General features: G+C 46.5%; 1 protein-coding gene across 2 annotated transcripts in view; it reads left to right on the forward strand.

Annotated features, from left to right (window-relative positions):
* The window catches only part of cntn1a (contactin 1a), a 90,819-nt gene that overhangs the window by 51,658 nt on the left and 12,384 nt on the right, over positions 1–26,777 (forward strand). Inside the window, exons 5-15 of one of the 2 annotated variants that reach the window (XM_042111159.1) lie at positions 2,295–2,476; positions 2,965–3,060; positions 5,269–5,475; positions 8,915–9,014; positions 9,376–9,557; positions 10,765–10,889; positions 11,532–11,652; positions 12,477–12,627; positions 13,641–13,768; positions 14,743–14,912; positions 23,335–23,458. In XM_042111159.1, the coding sequence (XP_041967093.1) occupies positions 2,295–2,476; positions 2,965–3,060; positions 5,269–5,475; positions 8,915–9,014; positions 9,376–9,557; positions 10,765–10,889; positions 11,532–11,652; positions 12,477–12,627; positions 13,641–13,768; positions 14,743–14,912; positions 23,335–23,458 (1,586 nt within the window). The remainder of the gene's footprint in view (positions 1–2,294; positions 2,477–2,964; positions 3,061–5,268; positions 5,476–8,914; positions 9,015–9,375; positions 9,558–10,764; positions 10,890–11,531; positions 11,653–12,476; positions 12,628–13,640; positions 13,769–14,742; positions 14,913–23,334; positions 23,459–26,777) is intronic. The other variant, XM_042111160.1, reaches the window with a different exon arrangement.

The following is a 26,777-nucleotide window of genomic DNA, read 5'->3' on the forward strand; positions in this document are numbered from 1 at the left end:
TGTGGGGTTGGGTTGGGGTAGGGTGGTGGTGCTGCTGCTGGGTGTGGGAGAGGTTGGGGTAGGGTGGTGGTGGTGGTGCTGCTGCTGGGTGTGGGATGGGTTGGGGTAGGGTGGTGGTGGTGCTGCTGGGTGTGGGATGGGTTGGGGTAGGGTGGTGCTGCTGCTGGGTGTGGGATGGGTTGGGGTAGGGTGGTGGTGGTGCTGCTGCTGGGTGTGGGAGAGGGGCCTTTAGAGGGTGGTGGTGGTGGTGCTGCTGCTGGGTGTGGGAGAGGGGCCTTTAGAGGGTGGTGGTGCTGCTGCTGGGTGTGGGAGAGGGGCCTTTAGAGGGTGGTGGGGGTGGTGGTGGTGCTGCTGGGTGTGGGAGAGGGGCCTTTAGAAATCTGAGTTGTTATCCTGGAGCCCGAGGCCAGGAACAGTCCGTCTGAGTGAATGTCACGTCCGTCACCCTCATCAGCGCTCGCTTGCGGTGGTGTGAAACCTCCAGCTCCTGTGCGTTGAGTCAGCTCACCTCTGCAGAACCCAGACACCCTCCAGCACACTCATGAGGTCACCGTAAGGTCACCTCAGGCCTGACCTGCTGCTCTGCCCTCCAGCACTAGCTCATCCACCTTCCGTAAGGTCACCTCAGGCCTGACCTGCTGCTCTGCCCTCCAGCACTAGCTCATCCACCTTCCGTAAGGTCACCTCAGGCCTGACCTGCTGCTCTGCCCTCTGCATCAGCACCCTCTGCATCTCCTCTCATCCTCCTGCATTGTGACGTTCCATCTCTGCGATTCCTGTTTGCCCTTTAAAGTCCCTCAACGTGCATATTGCCCTTTTGACTTGGTACCTAGCTGACCATTTCCTTGTCAGAAGGCACATGCACGTTCTTGTTTATTTTTTAGTGTATCAACCCTTCCTTTACTCTCTCTCTCTCTCTCTCTGTCTCTCTCTCTGTGTTGACCCACAGTCATTGCTACATCAGCTGGCTCCACCCTAATGCTGAGACCAGAGAGACAATGCACTACAGTGTCCAATAAAAATCCTCTTTCTTGCCCTCCTCCCCTTCCTCCTCGTCCCCCACCTCGCATATGATCCTCTCCTTCCTCCTCGTCCCCCACCTCGCATATGCACTCGTCCTCATCCTCTCACATAGTTTCTTCTATCCATTCTCATTCCCACCTTTAACAACCTGTTTGCTCTCTGAATTGGCTTATATTGGTTTTGTCACATCATTTGAAACAAGTGAAATCAATTTTGAGTGATTGTGTTTCTATTTAATTTTTGCCACTTGAGTTTACCAGTATGGATGCGTGTGCATTAGAGTGCAGAATGTGTTTTGAGAATGAGCATGTGTTCAAAGTTTTGCTAAAAATTGTAACTGAGATCTGCAAATTGCGTTTTACCATGTGAAATGGTTTAAGGTATTGAGAACAGACTGGACAATTAGCTTAACGAGTTCAAGCAACTAAGAAATGTCTTCAGCCAATTTAGTGTTTTAGCAACTGAGAAAAACTGTAAGAGAAAACAGCAGGTCTGCATCCATTAGACCCTGTTATGAGTCCATGTCAAAGTAGGGACAGCATAACATAAACGAATTCACCAGTTGAGTCCGGTTGTGCGGGAAAAATGTATCAATTTAATGCAAAGGAACAATTTAGAACGAATTACCAAACAAAAAACATGACGATTTCAAAGACCAAAAGAAAAACACAAAAAGAAAGACCTCACGCTTACCGTCTACTGTCTACACTAACTAACTACCCTAAGAACGTGCTGGAAACCTAAACTAATCGCCATGAATCAACTTATATAGAAATATATTTACATTTAAAGAACTAAAGCTAAACAATAAAGTTTAACGTTTTAAACTAAAGTAGCGCGCCCAGTATGTCGTCCACAAGAAGGCCAAGCCGAGAGAGAGAGAGAGCGGCATCTTGGGATAGGGGCGGTATAAGTACTGGAGGTGATGCGAGCCATTACGCATCATCCGCGTCCGCAGCGCAAACACCAAAACTTAGCCTACAGGAGTAAAATAAACAAGGGAGAGAGAGCAATACAAGCCCTGTGTAACAGACCCACTCGTAGGCTGAAGTGCCGTGTAGGTTTGGCATGTCGGTATCCAGCACTGCTAAGCCTGGCTCAGGCCACATTCCTTTAAGTAGCGGATGCCAGCTAATGTGCAGATAAGATAATGGGATAACCTCTTTACGAAAGGCAATCATAAATCACTAATGAGATTTATCGGTCTCTGGGGCTTTTAATTCCACGTCTCAGCCACCCGGGGGATTTGAAATTTAATCTCATGTTTCCAGGTGGAGGTTTGAGAAGGTAGAGATTGACTTCAAGAAGTCAGCCAACAATCACTACAGGCTGGAGGGAGGCAACTTGGTCATCAGCAACCCTGACAAGAGCAAGCACGTGGGGAACTACACCTGCGAGGCCACCAACGACTACGGCACCGTGGTCAGCATGAAGGCCTCCGTCCAGTTCGGCTGTAAGTGACCGTGACAGGGCCAGGACTGCGGTGCGTTACGTAATGACGCATCACGGTCACGGCCCTTTGTGTGTCTGTACGGTTATGCTTTTTCCCCTGGCCAGCATTACGCAAACTCTCATTTGAAACTTGAATGCCCGCACCCCTGCCTCTTAATGGAGATTCATTTTTAAAATGTCAGGCACGCTATACGGGATGTTGCTTTTGCTGAACTAAGAGCTTTCTGTCAGAGTGATGATGCTGCACTTCCCACTCAGTGGGCTATATGACTAAAGCCATTATTTTGATCCAAGGACATCAAGGCATGTGAGGCATGTGTGGCCTGTAGTACAGAGAGGCACAAAGGCAGAGTGGTTGAGTTTGTTAATTGGAGCAGTCTTCCCCCCCTTCATCCTGTCTCACTCTCTTCTTTCTTTTCTCTCTCTCCTCCACTCTTCTCTCCCTCCCTTTTGTCCGTCTCTTTTCTTTGCGTCTTGACCCCCCTGTAGTCCTGGACATGTTCTCCACGGAGGAGCGCGAGGCGGTGCATGTGAAGGAGGGCCAGGGTGCCGTGCTGCTGTGCGCGCCCCCACCACACTACCCAGGTGAGGTGGACCGGTCACCACACTGACCCGCGGTCACCACACTGACCCGCGGTCAGCACCACCATGTCAAGGAAAACTCCGCCGATGTTTCACATACTGTAGGTCTCTGTTTGTCGAGGCCACAAAGTGCAGTTGGTACCAAATAAAACGAAGAAAAGAAAATTGGCGCTACCCAGCTCAGCTTGCTGCAGCCAACAGCTAGAGGAGCCAGGCAGCTACAGTGCTGCACTATGGGGGCATTAGCCAGGCAGCTACAGTGCAGTGGGGGCATCAGCCAGGCAGCTACAGTGCTGTGGGGGCATCAGCCAGGCAGCTACAGTGCTACACTGTGTTGACATCTTTAACATCATCAACTCACAAAGCAGCACAGTGACTGCCAGGAGAGCTGCAGTGTAATGTACGCTTTATAGAGCCGTGTAATGTACGCTTTATAGAGCCGTGTAATGTACGCTATATAGAGCCGTGTAATGTACGCTTTATAGAGCCGTCTAATGTACACTTTATAGAGCCGCTTTATAGAGCCGTGTAATGTACGCTATATAGAGCCGTGTAATGTACGCTATATACAGTAGAGCCGCTTTATAGAGCCGTGTAATGTACGCTATATAGAGCCGCTTTATAGAGCCGTGTAATGTACGCTTTATAGAGCCATGTAATGTACGCTATATAGAGCCGTCTAATGTACGCTTTATAGAGCCGTGTAATGTACGCTATATAGAGCCGTCTAATGTACGCTTTATAGAGCTGCTTTATAGAGCCGTGTAATGTACGCTATATAGAGCCGTGTAATGTACGCTTTATAGAGCGTGTAATGTACGCTATATAGAGCCGTGTAATGTACGCTATATAGAGCCATGTAATGTACGCTTTATAGAGCCGTGTAATGTACGCTATATAGAGCCGTGTAATGTACGCTTTATAGAGCCGCTTTATAGAGCGTGTAATGTACGCTTTATAGAGCCGTGTAATGTACGCTTTATAGAGCCGTGTAATGTACGCTATATAGAGCCGTCTAATGTACGCTTTATAGAACTGCTTAATAGAGCCGTGTAATGTACGCTATATAGAGCCGTGTAATGTACGCTATATAGAGCCGTGTAATGTACGCTTTATAGAGCCGCTTTATAGAGCCGTGTAATGTACGCTATATAGAGCCGTCTAATGTACGCTTTATAGAGCGTGTAATGTACGCTTTATAGAACGTGTAATGTACGCTTTATAGAGCCGCTTTATAGAGCGTGTAATGTACGCTTTATAGAGCGTGTAATGTACGCTTTATAGAGCCGCTTTATAGAGCCGTGTAATGTACGCTTTATAGAGCGTGTAATGTACGCTTTATAGAGCCGTGTAATGTACGCTTTATAGAGCCGTGTAATGTACGCTTTATAGAGCGTGTAATGTACGCTATATAGAGCGTGTAATGTACACTTTATAGAGCCGCTTTATAGAGCCGTGTAATGTACGCTTTATAGAGCGTGTAATGTACGCTTTATAGAGCCGTGTAATGTACGCTTTATAGAGCCGTGTAATGTACGCTTTATAGAGCGTGTAATGTACGCTATATAGAGCGTGTAATGTACACTTTATAGAGCCGCTTTATAGAGCCGTGTAATGTACGCTATATAGAGCGTGTAATGTACGCTTTATAGAGCCGTGTAATGTACCCTTGAGCAAGGCACCTAACCCCTCACCGCTCCCCGAGCTGCCTGCATCAACAGAGGCGCTCGGGCAGCGGTGAGGGGTTAGGTGCCTTGCTCAAGGGCACTTCAGCCGTGCTTACTGGTCGGGGTTCGAACCGGCAACCCTCCGGTTACAAGTCCGAAACGCTAACCAGTAGGTCACGGCTGCCCCATAAAGGCCACGACTGCCCCATAGTGTAATGTACACTTAAGGTTTTTTGTTTTTTCCTGGAAGCAATGGAGAAATTGAACCCAGGAAAAGAGCAGCAGAGAGATGCTTTAGGCAGATGTGGAGGGCAAACACAACACTAAGGCAAATCCCTCTGTCTCTCATTAATGAGGTTTCTATAAATAGCCCATATTATCTCAGTGGAGCCATGCAGACTGTATGGTTCATTATCTGTGTTATTAGGATTTCAAGACATAGGCTGAATCATCATCATGATAAGATGGAGTTAGAACAGAGCAGTTTACAGCTCATTTTCCTACCCAGTTTGAAAGTCTTACTGTCCCCTTCTGTCCCTTGCAGATGACCTGTCCTACCGCTGGATGCTCAACGAGTTTCCTATCTTCATCCCGCCCACTGACCGGCAGTTTGTCTCGCAGACCACCGGCAATCTCTACATCTCCAAAGTGGTGGCGGCCGACAGCGGCAACTACTCCTGCTTCGTGTCCAGCCGCTCTATCGCCAAGAGTGTTTTCAGCAAGTTCATCCCTCTGGTGCCTCTGTCTGAACGTTAGTATTTTGCTCTTTGCTGAGACATTTCTCCACGTAAACGTTAGTATTTTGCTCTCTGCTGAGACATTTCTCCATGTAAACTTTAGTATTTATTTTGCTCCCTGCTGAGACATTTCTCCATGTAAACGTTAGTATTTTGCTCTCTGCTGAGACATTTCTCCACGTAAACGTTAGTATTTTGCTCCCTGCTGAGACATTTCCCTATGTAAACGTTAGTATTTTGCTCTCTGCTGAGACATTTCTCCACGTAAACGTTAGTATTTTGCTCTCTGCTGAGACATTTCTCCATGTAAACGTTAGTATTTATTTTGCTCCCTGCTGAGACATTTCCCCATGTAAACGTTAGTATTTTGCTCTCTGCTGAGACATTTGTTTGTTTGAGTAAAGTGAACTTTCCTAGATGTAAAGGGCAGGAGTTGTGGGAGAATAGAAGGTCTTGCAGAAATAATATTATGAAGTCCTCATGAAGTGAGACACAAACAAGATGAGACACAAACAAGACCTTGACTTTGCCCTTTTATAGAACCTGCATAGAATTTCTGAGGAGTAATTATTATTATTATTATTATTATTATTATTATTATTATTATTATTATCCAGGACCAAACCCAGGGTAAGTGGTAGAAGGCAGTATGATAAGAAAGAAAAATTCTCTGTCCCAGGAACTGGAGCAGTTGTGCCAAACTAGGGAAAAAATGGATCAAAACAACAAGTTGGGGCATACTGGGTCTATTTTTCAACCTCCAGAGCGGAGTCTTTAGAAAGTCTTTTGTTGACTTATTTATTTATTTCCTGTGGAGTGTGTGTGTGTGTGTGTGTGTGTGTGTGTGTGTGTGTGTGGCTGGAAACACATGAAGGCAGCTGGGGGTTTCAGAAAGTCCATCAATTATTCTTTGTTTGTGTTCCGGTCCTTTATACACAAACATCCTATTTCACAATAGCCTAGTATAACCACACCATAAAGTCGCTTTGTGAATAGGGTCTGGCTTTGCTTTATTGGGGATCCATTCGGCGCCTCCTAACAGACATAGATCTCAGATTAATTTTGAAACTATTGGGTCTAAACCTTTAACCAATTGGCATAGGGTTGGGTGACATGGAGGGAGAATATTTGAAATGATGCTCCCAAATGTCACTGATCTAGCTACTGGTCTAGCTACATTTTGCTGATCTAGCTACTGGTCTAGCTACATTTTGCTGATATAGCTACTGGTCTAGCTACATTTCACATAAATGATTAATTCTAATCACTTAGCCAACCACACTGGTTGCTAATTGGTTGACCTCTCAGATTGGGCAATCGGGCAATTTTGCAATCAGCAGCTCCAAATGATTCCAAATGGTTAATAGTTCCAGAGAAAAGTGAGTCCTGGAGGCCACTGGTTTCCAGATGATTTCAGCTTTCACTGTAACGTTAGCACTTGCACAACCAAAATCAGACACAGAACTAAAACAAACACCAGAAATAGAAGTGCACTGGCGCTGCACTTGTAGGCATAAACCTACACTGTGCACTAACGCTCCCATACTATAAACCCACACTCCTGTGCACTAAAGCTTCCATACTATAAACCCACACTGCTGTGCACTAACGCTCCCATACTATAAACCCACACTCCTGTGCACTAAAGCTTCCATACTATAAACCCACACTGCTGTGCTCTAACGCTTCCTCCATACTATAAACCCACACTCCTGTGCACTAACGCTTCCATACTATAAACCCACACTGCTGTGCACTAACGCTCCCATACTATAAACCCACACTCCTGCGCACTAAAGCTTCCATACTATAAACCCACACTCCTGTGCACTAACGCTCCCATACTATAAACCCACACTCCTGCGCACTAAAGCTTCCATACTATAAACCCACACTCCTGTGCACTAAAGCTTCCATACTATAAACCCACACTGCTGTGCACTAACGCTTCCATACTAGATGGGAGGCATCAGCATGGGGCAGCTCTTGCTGGTCAGCAGAGTGTGCTGGGGGCATGTGGACACATAGGCGTACATGGACTCTGTGTGTTGTCTGGCTAGTGAGGTGTTCAGGCGGGGGTCTGGAGGTCCTGAGGGCTGCTGGACTCTGTGTTGTCTGGCTAGTGAGGTGTTCAGGCGGGGGTCTGGAGGTCCTGAGGGCTGCTGGACTCTATTACGGCTGCGTTACTAGAGAAGGGAGAGGCTCCCGGCACTGCCGTGGCCCATATTTACAGCTCTCCTTATTCAGTCTGAAGGCTGGACGACTGCACCGGGCAGTGCAGTAAATACTGTTCAGTGAGTGTGTGTGTGTGTCTGTGTGTGTCAAGGCTGCTTGGCTCAAAGCAGACCTGACATAAAATGGGGGAGACCACACCGTAGCGTTCAATATAAATACATATTTATTTACATAAATAGAAACGTCAGTATAATGTGTAATGTGTAAAAGCAAAGTGTCGTGCAAAGTGTGTCTAGGGGAAATAAACAAAATAAACAAAACAAAATGCGACGAAGACGGCGGGAGCTCCCAGCACAGGGCTACACGACCGGCAACGGCTCTCTCCAAGCTCTCCCCATCAGAGCCACACATGAGCGATAAGGCCAAGAGAGCGTCCATGGGACACCCGGCCTTCTTATAGTCCAGCCCATTAACTACTGGGCCTTCTTATAGTCCAGCCCATTAACTACTGGGCCTTCTTATAGTCCAGCCCATTAACTACTGGGAAACCCGGCCTTCTTATAGTCCAGCCCATTAACTACTGGGCGCCACCCCTGCACTCAGCACCCTGCAGGAGACAGACAGGCAACACACAGAATAAAGGGGCGGAGCCCCAAGAACAGTCAACAGGGTCGTACCAGTGTGTGTGTGTATGTGCATGATTGTGGTGGGTGTGTGGGTGCATTCCTCGTTTGTTTGCAATTTGATTGTGTATGTTTGTTGTTGTTGTGTGTGTGTGTGTGTGTGTGTGTGTGTGGCCTGCCCCATGCCCATACTGCAGTTGATTGATGCCATTGGCACCGCTTGGGCCAGGGTGAGGCCACAGCATGGACCTTTGTTTGTTATCTTGATAAGATCACCATATGGGACATTATGCTGAATCTCATGTTCTCAGACAGGCTATGCTGTAGATTCTTACATTATTGTCTGTGTGTGTGTATGTGTGTATGTTTGTGTAGGTCTGTCTGTATCTGTTTGTGTGAGATATTTGTGTTCATGATAAACCACCTTTACTGTCATACCTCCATGATATTGTTTATAATCTACCGTAACCTCCTCTTGAGCCTGTTGTGACATTGGGCTGTACTCATAGCAGGAGGATGTCACCATAGGCTGTACTCATAGCTGGAGGATGTCACCATAGGCTTCAGCTGGCCATGTCTAATGTGCAGCCAAAAGGAGGATTTGTCCACTAGGTGACTCACTTGTTCTCAGCCTCCAAATGCTGCCTCCCACCAGGTTTCCCACGCAAGTACCGAGCCGACATCAACGTCATGTTCCCCGAGACGAACGCCTTGGTCGGCCAGAACATCACACTGGAATGCTTCGCCCTGGGAAAGTGAGTTCTGAGATCTCCCCCTTCTGATGACCTGGTCAAATTAATCTTTTGATTGATTAATTGATTGATTGATTGATTGATAAGGTAAACACTGCCTTTCTGTCAACTCTGATCTGCTGTAATTCTAGTCTGCAATGGGCAATTTTGAGCATTATTTATGGCACTGACCAGTCGGTCTATTGAACAGATCTACACATGGTGATCGCAATTGGATGCTCCTCTCTGAAAGGTTCTGTGTGTGTGTGTGTGTGTGTGTGTGTGTGTGTGTGTGTGTGTGTGTGTGTGTGTGTGTGTGTGTGTTTGTGTCTGTGTGTGTGTGTGTGTGTGTGTGTGTGTGTGTGTGTGTGTGTGTCCTCCACAGCCCCATCCCCAAGATCCGCTGGAATAAGGTGGATGGGGAGCTGCCCCCCGCGCACGAGATCAGCATGGCCGGTGGTCAGCTGCACCTAATGAACGTGCAGTACGAAGACGAAGGCACCTACGAGTGTGAGGCCATCAACATCAAGGGCAAGCACAAGCACAAGGCCAAGGTCAACGTGGAGGGTAAGAGGTCACTCTCTCTCATACTCCACATTAGGGTCACACAGACTGGACTAACTCGGAGTAAGATGCTGTTACAAGCCACTGACTGCAGGATGGATGAGGCTGTGGACGTGAGTGTAGCATCATAGATATGGAGAAAGTACTTCAACAAGGCCCATTCAGCAATACAATGCAGCAAAGTAATCTTGAAATTCGTTAATTGGTTTTACACATAGAATTTTAAAGATCATTGGCGCCTTTGTAAATAAAGTATGCTGTGAACCTGACAGCTAGCAGCTAGAAAAAGTGAAAAAAAGAAAAAACCCCAAAAAAACAATGTCTAACTCAAACAATGTCTAACTCAAACAGAGTCTAACTCAAACAGAGTCTAACTCAAACAATGTCTAACTCAAACAGAGTCTAACTCAAACAGAGTCTAACTCAAACAGAGTCTAACTCAAACAGAGTCTAACTCAAACAATGTCTAACTCAAACAGAGTCTAACTCAAACAATGTCTAACTCAAACAGAGTCTAACTCAAACAATGTCTAACTCAAACAGAGTCTAATCAAACAGAGTCTAATCAAACAATGTCTAACTCAAACAGAGTCTAACTCAAACAATGTCTAACTCAAACAGAGTCTAACTTAAACAGAGTCTAACTCAAACAGAGCCTAACTTAATAACTCAAACAGAGCCTAACTCAATAATTCAAACAGAGTCTAACTCAAACAGAGTCTAACTCAAAGGGGACGTACCCCGAGCAGGTGTTAGTGATTAGAGTGTCAAAAACGTGAGGATCAGAGGAAGCACTAGCTTGCGCTGCATTGTTTTCTGCAACATCATTTTTTTCCCCTTGTTGACTTGTTGACTTGTTGACATTATACATACAAACAAATAAAGCTTATTATTATCTTCTTCACCTCCCCAGCGTAACCACAGTGATCATTGTGAGTGAGAGAGTGGTGGGTTTTCTGAGTAGATATGTCCTAAGAACGATGTGTAAATATTCTTCTCTCTAGAGAGACACTGTTGGCTACGTGGTACTGTACACCACCAGCTAAAAAGACTCCACATAGTGAGGACACTGTCACTGCTGGCTGCGTTCACAGTGTTCCACCCTGGTGTGAGTGATGAAAGCTATGTTCTTCTGAGAGAGGTCTCACTTGTGCCCTCTTGTCTTCCCCCTCTCTCTCTCTCTCTCTCTCTCTCTCTCCCCCATTCTTAGCTGCTCCTGAGTGGGTGGAGCACATCGTGAGCGCCGAGCGTGACATCGGCAGCTCCTACACTATGTCCTGTGAAGCCAGTGGGAAACCCAAGCCCCACATCCGCTGGATGAAAAACGGCCACCCGGTAAAGAGCGCCCTGACCGCCCCTCACCCACCCCCCCCCACATCTCTCGGCTCCCTTTCTGGCGCCCCAGCGCCCTGTTAACCCCCGGGCTGCCCAAAGAGCGCTTTCAGAAAACAAGCAAAGCAGCAAAGCGGTTACGCAAACCCCCGCTGCCACCTCATGGCTTGACAGCTCGCTGGCACGCGTCTCTCCCAGGCTGGGCCAGGGTGGCAGGGAACGCTACGTCTTCATTCTGACGGGGTGCCAGCTCGGGCTTACGCAACGGGCCTGGCGGCTGGAGGACCCGGAGCGTACGGAGCCTGCATGCAGAAGGAGCTGAACAGAGCGGCTATATCACCTCCTCACAAAGGAGCTGAACAGAGCGCGGCTATATCACCTCCTCACAAAGGAGCTGAACAGAGCGCGGCTATATCACCTCCTCACAAAGGAGCTGAAAGGGAGACCTCCACAGGGAAGCTCCCCACTGTTCTCCCCACATTCCCAGTGAAGTCCCATTCAGTGCCTGATACATTAGCATGCTTTAGCAACACGGCTCTCTGTGATGTTTCTTTCTCCTATTTTTGATTAATTACTTTGCAATGACAGTCATTTCAGGGGGGGTTGTTTTTAAAGGCTGCTTTCTTTCTGTTGTCGTCCCACCAGCAGTATGGCATGCACCAACTGAAGTTCAGCGAGCTGACCTTTAAGGACTCGGGGATGTACCAGTGCATCGCAGAGAACCGCCACGGGGTCCTCCACGCCAACGCAGAGCTGCGCGTGTTTGGTGAGCGTGTCCTCTCAGTAGGTGTGATGTGGCTTATTATGGGATAGTGTGGGGCACTGAAGAGGGCCTACTGTTCAGCACGCTTCCCTAGCGCCAGGCGCCCGAACTGCGACTGACCCGCGGATCACGCCAGTGGAGCCTCCATTGGAATCCTAATCTCTTGGCCTTTGTTTTGACCTGTTGGAGAGGCGTAACTGAAGTTTGGTTTCACTTCAGCGAATATTAATCATAGCAAGCAAAGAGGTCCAGACAATAGTCCATTGACATCAACCAGCAGAGTTGATTTTGAAGCTGCCGCTTTTGCTGTTAGTAGTGATTAGGTGGTGAGGATATACATAATTATCAATCTCAAACGCTCTTAATTGCTTAATCATCATGTTTTATTTAGTTTCTAACAGACAAGAGCAATATTTTTTTGTGTCTTATTGTACAGATCTCTGTTATGGAAAGTGTATCTCTGAGTATCTGGTCACAGCTTTAGCACCTCAGTTTAATGACCTTACATGTAATAAAACATGTGATCCAGATTTCAGGCATCATCTGTATTCATGCGTGAGTGATGAGGAGCGCTTCCTTGCAGGCAGCTTCATGCCACCACTCTGAGGGGAAGGCAGTGCACAGTTGATCAGCTAATAGGCTTGAGGTCTTCTTGAGATTAGAGCAAATCCTTTTGGCATGCAAGCGCCTGACATCTGATACTGTATGCGGCGAAACTGCACGCAATAAGCTTTTATCAACCACTTAGTGGACATGTGTCGCTTGTAGTGTCGTGTACCGTGTGGGAGGCTTTGACTGACGCGCAGCTGTTGTTTTTGTGTGGTCAGCGGGTGGCCCGACGTTTGAGCACAACCCGTTGAAGAGGAAGACCCTGGCGGCCAAGAACAGCCGTGTGGTGATCGAGTGCAAGCCCAGGGCCGCCCCCAAGCCCACGTTCTCCTGGAGCAAGGGGACAGAGCTGCTGTCAAACTCTTCCAGGTCAGAGGTCACTGGACCAAGCACAAGCCTCAGTCCTGAACCTACATCATCACTGATACGTCAGCCATCAATTGATCTTTTTTTTTTACATCATCACTGATACGTCAGCCATCAATTGATCTTTTTTTTTTACATCATCACTGATACGTCAGCCATCAACTGATTTCTTTTTTTTCTGGCATCCTGATGTAACAAATGGGTTAAATTGTATATCCACAGATATTTCAGCTGTAGATACATTCTTGATGTAATAAATCAATTCCATGCTGCGGTCAATAAGGTCAATAAGGTCAATAACTGTTTAGTTGTATTCGCCTCCCGTTCCCTTAGGTCATGTTGGTTTCAGTGATTGCAGCATCAAGAGAGGGGCAGTGTTAAGAGATGGGCAGATCTCTTCCTCACCTCAGTCAGTTACACTAAGCCACATCTTAAGCTCCTTCAACAGATCAGGCTCATGCTCCAAGTGTGTGTGTGTGTGTGCGCATGTGTGTGTGTGTGTGTATGTGTGTGTGTGTGTGTGCGTGTGCGTGTGCGTGTGCGTGTGCGTGTGCGTGTCCATGGGTCTCCTCAGAGACAACACAATGTTAATCTCGTGTTACGAAGGCCATTGAGTTGTCAGGGGACGTATGGGCTCAGGTCCAGCACAAGCACTCCGTCCCACCAGCCCCTGCCTGCAGCATGGTCTGGACACACGCACACACACACACACACACACACACACACACACACTCACACACACACACACACACACACACACACTCACACACACACACACACACACACACACACACACACACACACACACACACACACACACACTCACACACACACACACACACACACACACACTCACACAGGCCAACCAAGAGGACCATCTGTAAACAAATGTGTTATTGAGATGATGAGGAAGAGAGGCTGCTGTTGACGTGTCGGGTGTGTAATGCTGTATTGTGCTAATAAGCACACAGATAAAGACAGAGGTCATCATTAACAGAGTGTTGCTGTTGTTTCAGGATATTGATTTGGGACGACGGTAGCTTGGAAATCATCAACGTTACCAAAGCAGATGAGGGGAGCTATACGTGCTTTGCTGAGAACGGAAGAGGGACGGGTAACAGCACCGGCTTCCTCTCCATCACAGGCAAGCTCCATCAGCAAGCTCCTCCAGGGGGGTGTTTTACTGTACATATTCCAATCTAGTGCTGCTTTCTGTCATCAACCCCCCTGTGTCTTGCTATTAGTCTGAACCACTATGAATCAGCAAGGGCTGTGACCCAAGCTACTTAACAGTCACCATTTGCCTTGTCTCTAATGAAATGTGGTTGACATGGTAACCAATGAGGTAAGAATGTCAACAGTTGTTTATGCTTCGGTAATAGAGGCAAAAAGCACATTGGGTGAAGTAGACGGAGTGATTGCATCTCCAGTAATTTAATTTGTCTCTCTGCTGGTCAAGTATGCTTATCACATTCAATATGCAAAGAGCTCTCACTCGAGCTGCTCTACAATCAGATTGTGTCTCTGTTGTTGGGCTGCTGAGATGCTTCCTGGCAATATGTTATAAAAGCAAGTGGTAAGACAAGGCTCCACTGGCTATGAAAAACATATGAGCAAGAAGTAATGCAATGTGTAGGATAGTAATATCTAGCCCATTTTGCAACATGTTGTGGGGTGTTTGTTTCTGTGTATTATTGATGCCGTGTTTGTTTGTGTGCGTAAACAAGCTCTCACAGGCTTGTCTGCCTGGTTCAGTTATCCTTCAGACACCCCGTGGCCATGGATTTGCCTCCACAATATTATCTGTCCTCGCTTTGCAATTGAGATATCCTGCTGTGCTCAATAACCTGCCCCCCAGCACCCCCTAGTGGCCATATCAACACAGTGCTGTTGCTGGGTCTTCTCTCGTACTGCACTTAAGACTTCATGGATAAACACACTTTGATTTTGGATTTGTGTGTGTGTGTGTGTGTGTGTGTGTGTGCATGCTGTGCATGTGTGTGCAGGATTTTACAACTTTTTAATAATAAAAGCTTTACCAGAGTTAAAACTTGGAAGAATATCATTTTTGTTCGTGATGCAAGGTCAACAAAGCTGAGCATATCTCTGCCTCTGCAGATGCGACCAAGATCACCCTGGCGCCCGCCAATGCTGATGTCACTGTTGGGGAGGCCGTCCGGATGCAGTGCGCCGCGTCACATGACTCCACACTGGACATCACCTTCATCTGGTCCCTGGATGGACGGGCCATTGACTTTGACAGAGACCGCGAGCATTATGAACGTGTGGTAAGAGATGACCTTCCGTGACTACAGTGAGCCTTTAATGAACATTAATACTGAATGAACGCTACAATGGCATGTAGGCAGCTGATACATATTTATGCACTGGGATATCAGCATGCAGCTATTGAATTAAAATAGAAGCTAAATAGCTTTCACACAGGTTAAAGGGCACTTGTCTGTAGTCCATCATCTTCCTGTCCAAACACATTATTCATAGAAAGGGTCAAAGACATCAGTCATTGTAAATTACAGCAGAGACTGCATCGTTTGCAGGCAGCAGAGCTGAAGCCTCTTGTTTTGGAGGAACAGGATCTCAGTTGTACATTTGTGCTTTGACCACAGTGGGGCGCTCATGTGCCCCCAGCCTGCTCTCTGGCTCTTGGCTGCTGGTTTTTTTTCTATCTTGTTTTCTTTCTTTCTGCAGCCAGGACTATTTCTGTGTGCTGTGTGTGTGCTGCTCTGCTCTCAGTTGTCGTGCAGCGATTTCCAGGTTTGACTATCGACGGTCCATTAAAGGCTGCCGGGCATGATTCATGATGGATGCCCGTTGATGCATTCCCGGAGAGCAGTGATTTCCCCATATGATGCACTCTCCGTAAATCAGTCAGACCGAGGCGGGCGCATCCCTCGCTGCTATTTGTCTCAGCACCCTCCCACCACCACCATCCCCACCCCCCCAGCCGCCTCTAATTCACTTCAGCTGATCGATGATTGATGACTCCCCATTCATGTTGAACTAGAGTCAGAGGACCGGCTCCCTTTCACCACAAGGACTTTATGTGCCACTTAATATTAGTTGTGTGGCATCGGAGCGGCATGAATGACCGCACGTCTAAAAATAGCGCTTCCTTTCAACAGGAGCTGTCTTATTTCCTCCCACCCCTTCTAGACATAAATACTCAGAGAGCCAAGGAAGTGAAGCAGATATGGCTGTGTGTGGTGCATATGAGATTATAGCACTGGATCACTCATCAAGGGTTCGTTAGGCTGCCAGAGAATGGGGCAGGTTGGCCAGGACTCATTACATTACATTACATTACATTACATTTGGCTGACGCTTTTTAACCAAAGCGACTAACAACATGGTAAACAGTACGTTTTTTGAACAATTCTCACAATTTTAGGACAGTTTAAAAAAAAACATTAGAGTACAGTAAGAATAAGTGCGTCGGTGAGTGCTGTTTTTAACAGTTACTTGTCAGTTTAAAACGGCTGGTGAGTGCTAGTCAGTTTAAAACGGCTGGTGAGTGCTAGGATCAGTAAGACTTGTTGTAAGTGTTGCTATGAGAGTAGATGTTCTCTAAAGAGCTGGGTCTTCAGGAGTTTTTTGAAAGTGGAAAAGGATGTCCCTGCCCTTGTAGGAACTGGCAGTGTGTTCCACCAACGAGGAACAACAGATGAGAAAAGTTTGGATTGGCTTGAGCGTACCGGTGGTAGAGCTAGACGTCGTTCGTCAGAGGAGCGCAGCGGTCTGGAGGTAGTGTAAGTCTGTATGAGGGCATTCAAGTAGGTGGGAGCAGAACCGGAGACTACTTTGTAGGCAAGCGTTAGAGACTTGAATTTGATGCGGGCCGCCATAGGTAGCCAGTGTAGCTGGATGAGCAGCGGGGTAACATGTGCCCTTTTGGGTTGGTTGTAGACCAGGCGCGCCGCCGCGTTCTGGATCATCTGAAGTGGTTTCACTGCGCAGGCTGGGAGACCTGTCAGGAGGGCATTGCAGTAGTCGAGTCGTGAGATGACTATTGCCTGAACCAGAAGTTGGGTAGCATCTTGAGTCAAGTAAGTCCTGATTTTCCGTATGTTGTAGAGTGCAAAACGGCATGACCGGGCGACTGAGGCAACATGATCTGAGAAGTTTAGTTGGTTGTCAAGAACAACTCCTAGATTTCTTGCAGTCCTGGTCGGTGAAACAGACAGGGAGTCAAATTTGATGTTGATGTCGTGGTGTATGGTAGGTTTAGCTGGGATGACCAGCAGTTCAGTCTTTGAGAGGTTCAGCTGGAGGTGGTGTGCCTTCATCCATGTAGCTATGTCTGAAAGGCAATCCGAGATCCGAGATCATCTAACGGGAAACCACACGCCCTCTGGGACAAGAGGGGAACGTTTCTCCGAAGGGTCAGTAGGGGTCGATCCACCTCGCTGATTTTGTGCAGTGGATGGAAAGTGGGCAGCCTAAGCATTTGATGAGTCAGCCTGAACTATTGCTCAACGATTACATTAAGAACTAATTTGGAACTGTGAAAATAGACAACATGCCCACTCCGAAATCAATATCTGATGCTTTTATCCTCATTAACTCATTATGCTCATTAAGCTGTTTTCGGGAGCTTTGTCCTAGAGTGCCAGCAATCTAGACCATTGTTGATGATTTTTGTACAGCCACACAGCATATTCTGTTTTATAGCTAACACGTAGAATAGCTCGATTAAAAGGTGAGACTTTAAGCTCTCGGTGGGTGCAAACCGTGTATTTCTACATGCCTCTGTTCCTGAGAAATCCCAAGCTAAACAGTGGGTAGTTTTCATCAAAATCACTGTTTTTTTCTAGAAATGGAGAAATAACGTCTTTAATGAAATATGAAGTGTTGCCGCCTGTTACTTACTTGTGTAAACATTCCGGGAAGTGATCAGCGAGACTGCCACCTAGTGATAGACCCACGAAAATGGCCTGGTTTTGACATGACGTACATGCGTCACTGATTCGACCCAAAGCAGCAACCGAGTTATAAAATGTCCAGATTGTGCGTTTTCATGAGTTTCACGATCATCATATATTTCATTTCCATTCATCACAGAGTTCCCAAAATCACATATAAGGTGTGTTAGAGTGTCTAGTTTCGTAATTAAAAAAAAAAGCTAAAAACGTAATATTACGTTTTTGGCACTCAACGCATGGGATGGCACTCGATGAATTAAGTGCCTGCACAGAGAATAATCATCATTGTTTTTATTTGATCAGTATATGTGTTAGACCATAGGGTTTCCAGTACCTATGTGTTAGACCATAGGGTTCTATATCTATATGTGTTAGACCATAGGGTTCTATATCTATATGTGTTAGACATTAGGGTTCTATATATGTGTTAGACCATAGGGTTTCCAGTGCCTATGTGTTAGACCATAGGGTTCTATTAGACCATAGGGTTCTATATCTATATTGTATTAGACCATAGGGTTCTATATGTGTTAGACCATAGTGTTCTATATCTATATGTGTTAGACCATAGGGTTCTATATCTATATGTGTTAGACCGTAGAGTTCTATATCTATATGTGTTAGACCATAATATGGTTCTATATCTATATGTGTTAGACCATAGGGTTCTATATCTATATGTGTGAGACCATAGGGTTCTATATCTATATGTGTTAGACCGTAGAGTTCTATATCTATATGTGTTAGACCATAGGGTTCTATATCTATATGAGTTAGACCATAGGGTTCTATATGAGTTAGACCATAGGGTTTCCAGTGCCTATGTGTTAGACCATAGGGTTCTATTAGATCATAGGGTTCTATATCTATATGAGTTAGACCATAGGGTTCTATATCTATATGTGTTAGACCATTGGTTACCAAAGGCTGGGTCGCGACCCACGGGTGGGTCGCAGGAGATTTTATTTGGGTCATCAGCACAATGTATGTTGTGTAATAGGCCTACCATTTAGCCAGGGAAGCTAACAGTTTTCTATTAGGATCTAACTACAGTCACGGCCCTACAGTATGTGCAATTTTGCATTTAGAAAAAGCTCTAAAACTGGGGTGCGAACGCGTCGCAGAGGGGACAGCGTGGACATCTCACTCACAAACTGAAACATTTCTGTGGGGCGCCTGCCATGGACCTCGCAGTTGCAAAATGCAAGGGACATGAATCAGCCTTTTTGAACAAACATTAACGGACACCATCTCTTCAGCTTGACCGATTAAAATCTAGTTACTGTGCTGTCAACTAAAGCAGACATCTGTATACCGGACATGGCTATTCAATTTGCATCATAGGCTGTAGATATTTTCAATTGTAGATAATAGCAATTGTAGTTAATAGCAACCTCCTCACATTCCTTAATATTTCGGATTTAAAACACACTACAGCGCATTATATTAGGCTACTGTACAATTTAAATGGACATTTTAAACGCTATTATTTCCTCTCATTTTCCACCTAGTGAACTCTACTAGGCTAGCCTACAATAAAGGCGCATTATCTTTAGGCTATACACGGGTTTCCTGTTTACCAACAAAACTAGATGCGCGCGCAGCCTTGAGGCAGAAGACGCTTGGTGGCCGTCCACAACGTTATAAACTTAACCTAAATAGTCGGCTGCTGTAAGCTACAATCGTATTTTTTTGTATACCCCTGTTGTCTCAATGATAATAACATCTCATTTCAGACTATATTTCAAAGTTTGACGTTCATTTGGATTATTAATATAACATCGTATTTTGTCATTTTTGACGAAGACATGCATTCCGTTAGGGATATTGAACATATTTATTCGTGATTTCGAATTGGTGCAGTTTTCAGCACAAAAACTCATTTTATTCTTTTGCTCTTTTGCATTGCTCTATGCTGTTCTATGGTGCTTTCTGCCTCTTGGTTGCGCACGCATGTTTTCGTGATGTTCCATAGAAATCCATGTATAGAGCTGCACAGTCCCGCCCACAGCCAAAATGAGGTTAGGTGCCGGATGTAAGATTCCCATTCATTTGTCCCATTGACGTTTGGAAAAATCCGTATCTAAAGAGTTTTACAGCATGTCTTAGGCTAACCAGCTATGGCATAACTCATAAGCATACAACATATTGTAACGTCGGCGCACAAGACATTGTTAGCGTTCTCCCACGCAGGGCATGCTGGGATACGGGGGTGAACATTTGGGGGTTTATGTCTGTATTTCTCCTTAGTTTTGAGTGTTATGTTAGCGTCTTTATTGTAACATGTTTCCCTTTTAGTTCTCCCTCGTGTGTGATCCTTTTTGTGTGGGGGGCTGCGTCCTCCCCTGTATGTGTAGTGTGTGTGTGTACTTGACCTGCTCCGTGTGTATTGTGTTCAGGGCTCCGAACCGGTTCAAGGAACGAAAACGAAAACCGAAAACGAACGGAATTTTACGAGTAGCGGAAACGGAAACGAAAACAAAATGGTCTTCAACTGTTCCGGAACAGAAACGTTATTCTGAAATCCACAAAACCGGTTAATAACGTTTTTTTTTTGTTCTCTATATATTTTATAACATTTCACAAAAGCATATACTAAGTGTTCTACTCGTTTTATTGTAGGCGAACAGCCTAATAATTTGATTTCTGCAGTTTGAAAAAAAAGAAAAATGAATAAATGAATAAACTAATAAACCTTTTGATTGGACAACTGTGTGAGTCGCTATCAAATCGTTACAATATCATTTCGAGTGAAAAAATGAAGAGAAAATCCAAAAAAAGTAAAAGGTACAAGACTGTGTACATATTTTCATTTCCGAGCGAAGGAACTACTCATCCCATAAACCACTGCGCCTCACTGAATAATATAGGCAAAATCGGCGCGATTTATTTTGCCATTTAAACCATTTTCAACCGGCGACAGCACGCGAACCCTTTCCTCCAAACAGTGATTTTTATATAGTGAATGTTCAGTTAATAGCAGTTATTTCAGGAGTAATCGTGTAAATAATAGTGTTTTGATATTGAATTTTATATTTATCATCGTGTATTTTATATCGTGTGTGTGTGAAAGCGGTTAACGTTAACGGCAGTGCTTCGTAACGTTACCTGACTCATCCTATGCTGTCATCACTGCTCAGTCGGGCTGGTGCATGGACTGGTGCATGGACTGGTGCATGGGCTGCTCTTGGACCAGCATGTTCAGTTTATTCATTTGCCGTTAATTATTACAATGTTCATTACATGCACGAAGAGGAGAGCCACGCTGCTAGCCGTCCAGTGCGGGCGTGCTAGCAGCCACGCGGCCGACCCGCTCGTCACCAGCTCCCTCTCAGCAGCCACGCGGCCGACCCGCTCGTCACCAGCTCCCTCTCACCAGCTCCCTCTCAGCAGCTGCCCTCAGTGCGGGCGTGCTAGCAGCCACGCGGCCGACCCGCTCGTCACCAGCTCCCTCTCAGCAGCCGCCCTCAGTGCGGGCGTGCTAGCAGCCACGCGGCCGACCCGCTCGTCACCAGCTCCCTCTCAGCAGCCGCCCTCAGTGCGGGCGTGCTAGCAGCCACGCGGCCGACCCGCTCGTCACCAGCTCCCTCTCAGCAGCCGCCCTCAGTGCGGGCGTGCTAGCAGCCACGCGGCCGACCCGCTCGTCACCAGCTCCCTCTCAGCAGCCACGCGGCCGACCCGCTCGTCACCAGCTCCCTCTCAGCAGCCGCCCTCAGTGCGGGCGTGCTAGCAGCCACGCGGCCGACCCGCTCGTCACCAGCTCCCTCTCAGCAGCCGCCCTCAGTGCGGGCGTGCTAGCAGCCACGCGGCCGACCCGCTCGTCACCAGCTCCCTCTCAGCAGCCGCCCTCAGTGCGGGCGTGCTAGCAGCCACGCGGCCGACCCGCTCGTCACCAGCTCCCTCTCAGCAGCCGCCCTCAGTGCGGGCGTGCTAGCAGCCACGCGGCCGACCCGCTCGTCACCAGCTCCCTCTCAGCAGCCGCCCTCAGTGCGGGCGTGCTAGCAGCCACGCGGCCGACCCGCTCGTCACCAGCTCCCTCTCAGCAGCCGCCCTCAGTGCGGGCGTGCTAGCAGCCACGCGGCCGACCCGCTCGTCACCAGCTCCCTCTCAGCAGCCGCCCTCAGGCTGCACTTTCCGCGGCGTGTCACCGCGGCACTCCTCCCTAGGTTAATGATTGATATGAATCATACAGTATGAAGGCTACAGTAGCCAATGTTAACTAGCACTGCTAGCAGCATTAATGTTACCGACCTCCCTGCTTAACTCACCACAACTTTGTAGGTCTTGTCCCTCATGCTGGCCCTTACAAAACCCACAAACTGACTCTCAGACACACAACAGTCAATAATGTGACCCGATTTAAAGTGGCTTTCACCATTTGGACACTCACTAAAACATAATATATTTCATACTGTGTTGCAGCATGTAGGCTAATGTTAGCTGCATTATGTAGCACTAATGACATACAATGTCGGAAATGCTAAAGGTTAGCCTGTCGGCTACCTGAAAAGTTTGAGTGTTTAAACTAACATTTACAGTGGTCTATTTGATAGTGTATTGGCCCTGACTAAGTTTGTGTGATGTATAAACCCCAATCCTTGTTGATACAAGTACCAATATTCGTCAAGAAAGTTTTTAATCACATTAAGATTTTCGCCATAGGCAGTAAAAGACTCGCCATCTTTGTCAATATTTTTCGCTGAGAAAGTTTCAAACTATGACCATAACGGCCTTTCCACCAATCAGAGGCATCACTGTGGGATTGTGGGATTGTTCAGGATTGTGGGTAATGAAGTACTTATCCAAGAGATCGCGAATAAAAGGCATTTATCTCAAAACAAGGTTAGTGCCCCATGAACTCTTTGTGTCTATAGGAGCATATACAATCGCTTAGTACAGCCGTAGCTAGTTTTAAGTCTACCACGTGCAGTTAAGTTTTTATGGCTTATACCGCAATTGTCAATGAGAAATTGCCTTGAATTTTTACATCCGGCATCGGCTGTGGGCGGGACTGTGCAGCTCTATAGTTCCATTCTTACAACACAGCCTGTCACAACATAGCCTGTCACAACATAGCGTATCTACCGCATCTTTTCGGCAGTCATTTCCAACTTTGCACGCTGATGATGCTCAAAATGCAACACAACTGGGCTCAAAGCAGGATGAGAAAAAGCTGAGGTTGTGTGTTTGTACAAAACTTTTTACAGCTTTGAAAATATTTAACATTGTTTCATGTGTAATTGAGATTGCAGAATTGTGGGAAACTGAAGAGTCAGTGCATCACCAATACCTGTAATAGTAGTGGTAGTAGGCCAGACCTAGTAGGCGCTATTACGTACCTAGATATGGCACTGTAGAATGGTTTGAAAAGTTTGAAAACCTGTGGCCTAAAACAATATTGGTGGATAATTGTTTGCTCTGAAGTGAATGGGTCGCGATGGTCTGTCATTTTTAAAAAGTGGGTCCCCAGAAAAAAAGTTTGGGAAACACTGTGTTAGACCAGTGCCTTGTTGCCATAGGAGCAAACCTCTGCATAGGGGTACTGGTGCAATGTTATGTTACCATGAGAGGCTATTACCATAGGACTTCTAGAACCTTGTTACCTAGAACCTTGTCTGACCAGTTAATCTACAGGTAAAGAAAACCCAGTGAAATCAATCAATAAATAAACTGAATTAGCCGTACTACTGTGAATGACTTATTATTATAGCTAGTGTGTTTTACTGTGTTTGTGTGTTCACCATTTCTTTTCTGGCTTCCCTCCTCTTAGGATGGAGACTCGGGTGGAGAGATGTTGATTAAGAGCACACAGCTGAACCACGCTGGTCGCTACACCTGCACGGCCCAGACTCCCGTGGACAACGTCACAGCATCCGCTGACCTCGTCGTCAGAGGTGAAACATTATCTTTAAAAATACACAGACCTGTGCCAGTCACAGCACCGGTAATTACACTGTACTTTTACGGCTATAATTAGCCTTCCTGACGGATCGACTTTAAGTACTGTGGAGTGTGTTTTCCTGATCTTGGATTGAATGCTTCCTAAGACCAGAAGACGCTAGACATTTTAATTTGCTCTCAGTATTACCAATAACAAATCCAGCGGCTCTGACAGAGACAGGCGGTAGCTGTGGCATGATTGGTATTGTTAACTGCGCCTGTCATTGCTCCCCCTCATCAATCAGGAGGCAGGAGTTATTCTAAGTGCTATCACTGGCAGCGCTTGCTGCATTGCAAGGCCGGCTTGCTGCCTGATGAAACAGAGCTGGTGACATGAGCTCAGTAGTGGCCAGTGAGTGGCTGATGATCTGGACACCAGCTGAGATGTTGAGGAGGTGGAGGTCTTGCCGGCGTCGGCTAAGGGCGGCTCTTGGCGCTCGAGTTAAATCGGTCATCCGCGCCATGGCTCCATCGCGGGCCTCGGCGAGCTGATCGCACACGGTCAGGGGAAATGCCCCCCACCCCCCCCGGCCCTCGGCCAACTGTCTCGCTGGCATGACCTTACCGGTGGTTGTCGTCTGAGTGTAGGAAATAAACCCGGAGCTTGTAAAGTGGCACGCCAGCATGTCTAATTTCTCCCCTGGACACAGCCAGCCAGCATGTCTAATTTCTGCGCGTACTCATTCACTGTGGATGCTGGCGATCAGCCACGCCGGTCAGAAAAAAAAGACCAAGCGCTGAATCCTTGGAAATCGCACTCTCATAGGTGTTTAGCGCTCATCCTATCTGGGTCACCGTGTGGGTGATACCTGCGACACTTGTGTGAGCAGAAGTAGCCTGTGGCCCATGGCCCTCTCCTCTCGGTGAAGGGTTATTGTTGGCCCACAGACGTGCGGTCTCGGGGTTCGCCAGGGCCAGGTGGGATTTCTGCCCTCTGACGCACACGCCACTCGGGATCATGAACGGGACAGGGTTTCGCCGCACTGCCAACGTGCCCACAAAGGAGCCGCAAGGCCGAAACCGGTTCACTAAAGCAACACCAGTAAATTCAGTAAATTCAGTTAGCGTCTGCTCCCCTGGACACAGCCAGCCAGCCCGTCCCTCTCTCCAATCCCACCTCAGTCTTCATGAGGAAAGAAAGAGATTGTTTTCTTCAGACTGGCCGCTGTCACATGCCCAGACACGCGTTCCATTCCATGGGCTAGACGTGGCAGAAGAGCTCTATTCACTCCTCCAGCACGTGAGGTGAATGGAGAGTGCAGGTGTGTGTGTGTGTGTGCAGGTGCTCAGGAGATCCAGAGCCGTGTCAACCTGTGCGCTGCGTCTGTCTGAAGGACATTAGTTGTGTGTGTGTGTGTGTGTGTATGTGTGTGTGTGTGTGTGTGTGTCTGAAGGACATTAGTTGTGTGTGTGTGTGTGTGTCTGAAGGACATTAGTTGTGTGTGTGTGTGTGTCTGAAGGACATTAGTTGTGTGTGTGTGTGTCTGTCTGAAGGACATTAGTTGTGTGTGTGTGTGTGTCTGAAGGACATTAGTTGTGTGTGTGTGTGTGTGTGTCTGAAGGACATTAGTTGTGTGTGTGTGTGTGTCTGAAGGACATTAGTTGTGTGTGTGTGTGTCTGAAGGACATTAGTTGTGTGTGTGTGTGTGTGTGTCTGAAGGACATTAGTTGTGTGTGTGTGTGTGTGTCTGAAGGACATTAGTTGTGTGTGTGTGTGTCTCTGAAGGACATTAGTTGTGTGTGTGTGTGTCTGAAGGACATTAGTTGTGTGTGTGTGTGTGTGTCTGAAGGACATTAGTTGTGGTTCATTCGTGGACAGCCGAGTGTCCCTCATCGTGTCTTGTGGTGTAGCTAGAGCTCTGCATTTCCTCTCTCTTGGCAGCGTCTTGTCGCTGATGTCCAGGTAATGATGACGAGTAGGATGGACGCCTGAGTCTGCCCGGCGGCCTCCTCGTTAGGATGACGGAATGGATCAGATGGGAATGGAATGACCGTTCCCAAAGAGCTCAGAGGGCTCGGAACACTTGATCACAGCGGCGTGGGGAGGGGCAGAGCATAAGGGAGTGGCGTGTGGAGCAGCATGACTATATATGCACATTTACACACACACACACATGACTATATATGCACATTTACACACACACACACACACACACACACATGACTATATATGCACATTTACACACACACACACACGACTATATATGCACATTTACACACACACATGACTATATATGCACATTTACACACACACACATGACTATATATGCACATTTACACACACACACACACGACTATATGCACATTTACACACACACACATGACTATATATGCACATTTACACACACACACACACGACTATATGCACATTTACACACACACACATGACTATATATGCACATTTACACACACACACACACACATGACTATATATGCACATTTACACACACACACATGACTATATATGCACATTTACACACACACACACACATGACTATATATGCACATTTACACACACACACACATGACTATACATGCACATTTACACACACACACATGACTATATATGCACATTTACACACACACACATGGCTATATATGCACATTTACACACGCACACACATGACTATACATGCACATTTACACACACACACATGACTATATATGCACATTTACACACACACATGACTATACATGCACATTTACACACACACACACGACTATATATGCACATTTACACACACACACGACTATATATGGACATTTACACACACACACACATGACTATATATGCACATTTACACATACACACACATGACTATATATGCACATTTACACACACACACATGACTATATATGCACATTTACACACACACACACATGACTATATATGCACATTTACACACACACATGACTATATATGCACATTTACACACACACACACGACTATATATGCACATTTACAAACACACGACTATATATGCACATTTACACACACACACACACACATGACTATATATGCACATTTACACACACACACATGACTATATATGCACATTTACACACACACATGACTGTATATGCACATTTACACACACACTCGACTATATATGCACATTTACACACACACAGATATACACTCTCACACATGCACACACATACGCACACACACACACACAGATATACACTCTCACACACACACACACACACACACAGATATACACACACACACACACACACACACACACACAGATATACACTCTCACACACACA

This window comes from Alosa sapidissima, chromosome 11, assembly GCF_018492685.1.
Source record: "Alosa sapidissima isolate fAloSap1 chromosome 11, fAloSap1.pri, whole genome shotgun sequence".
NCBI classification, from domain to species: Eukaryota; Metazoa; Chordata; class Actinopteri; order Clupeiformes; family Clupeidae; genus Alosa; species Alosa sapidissima.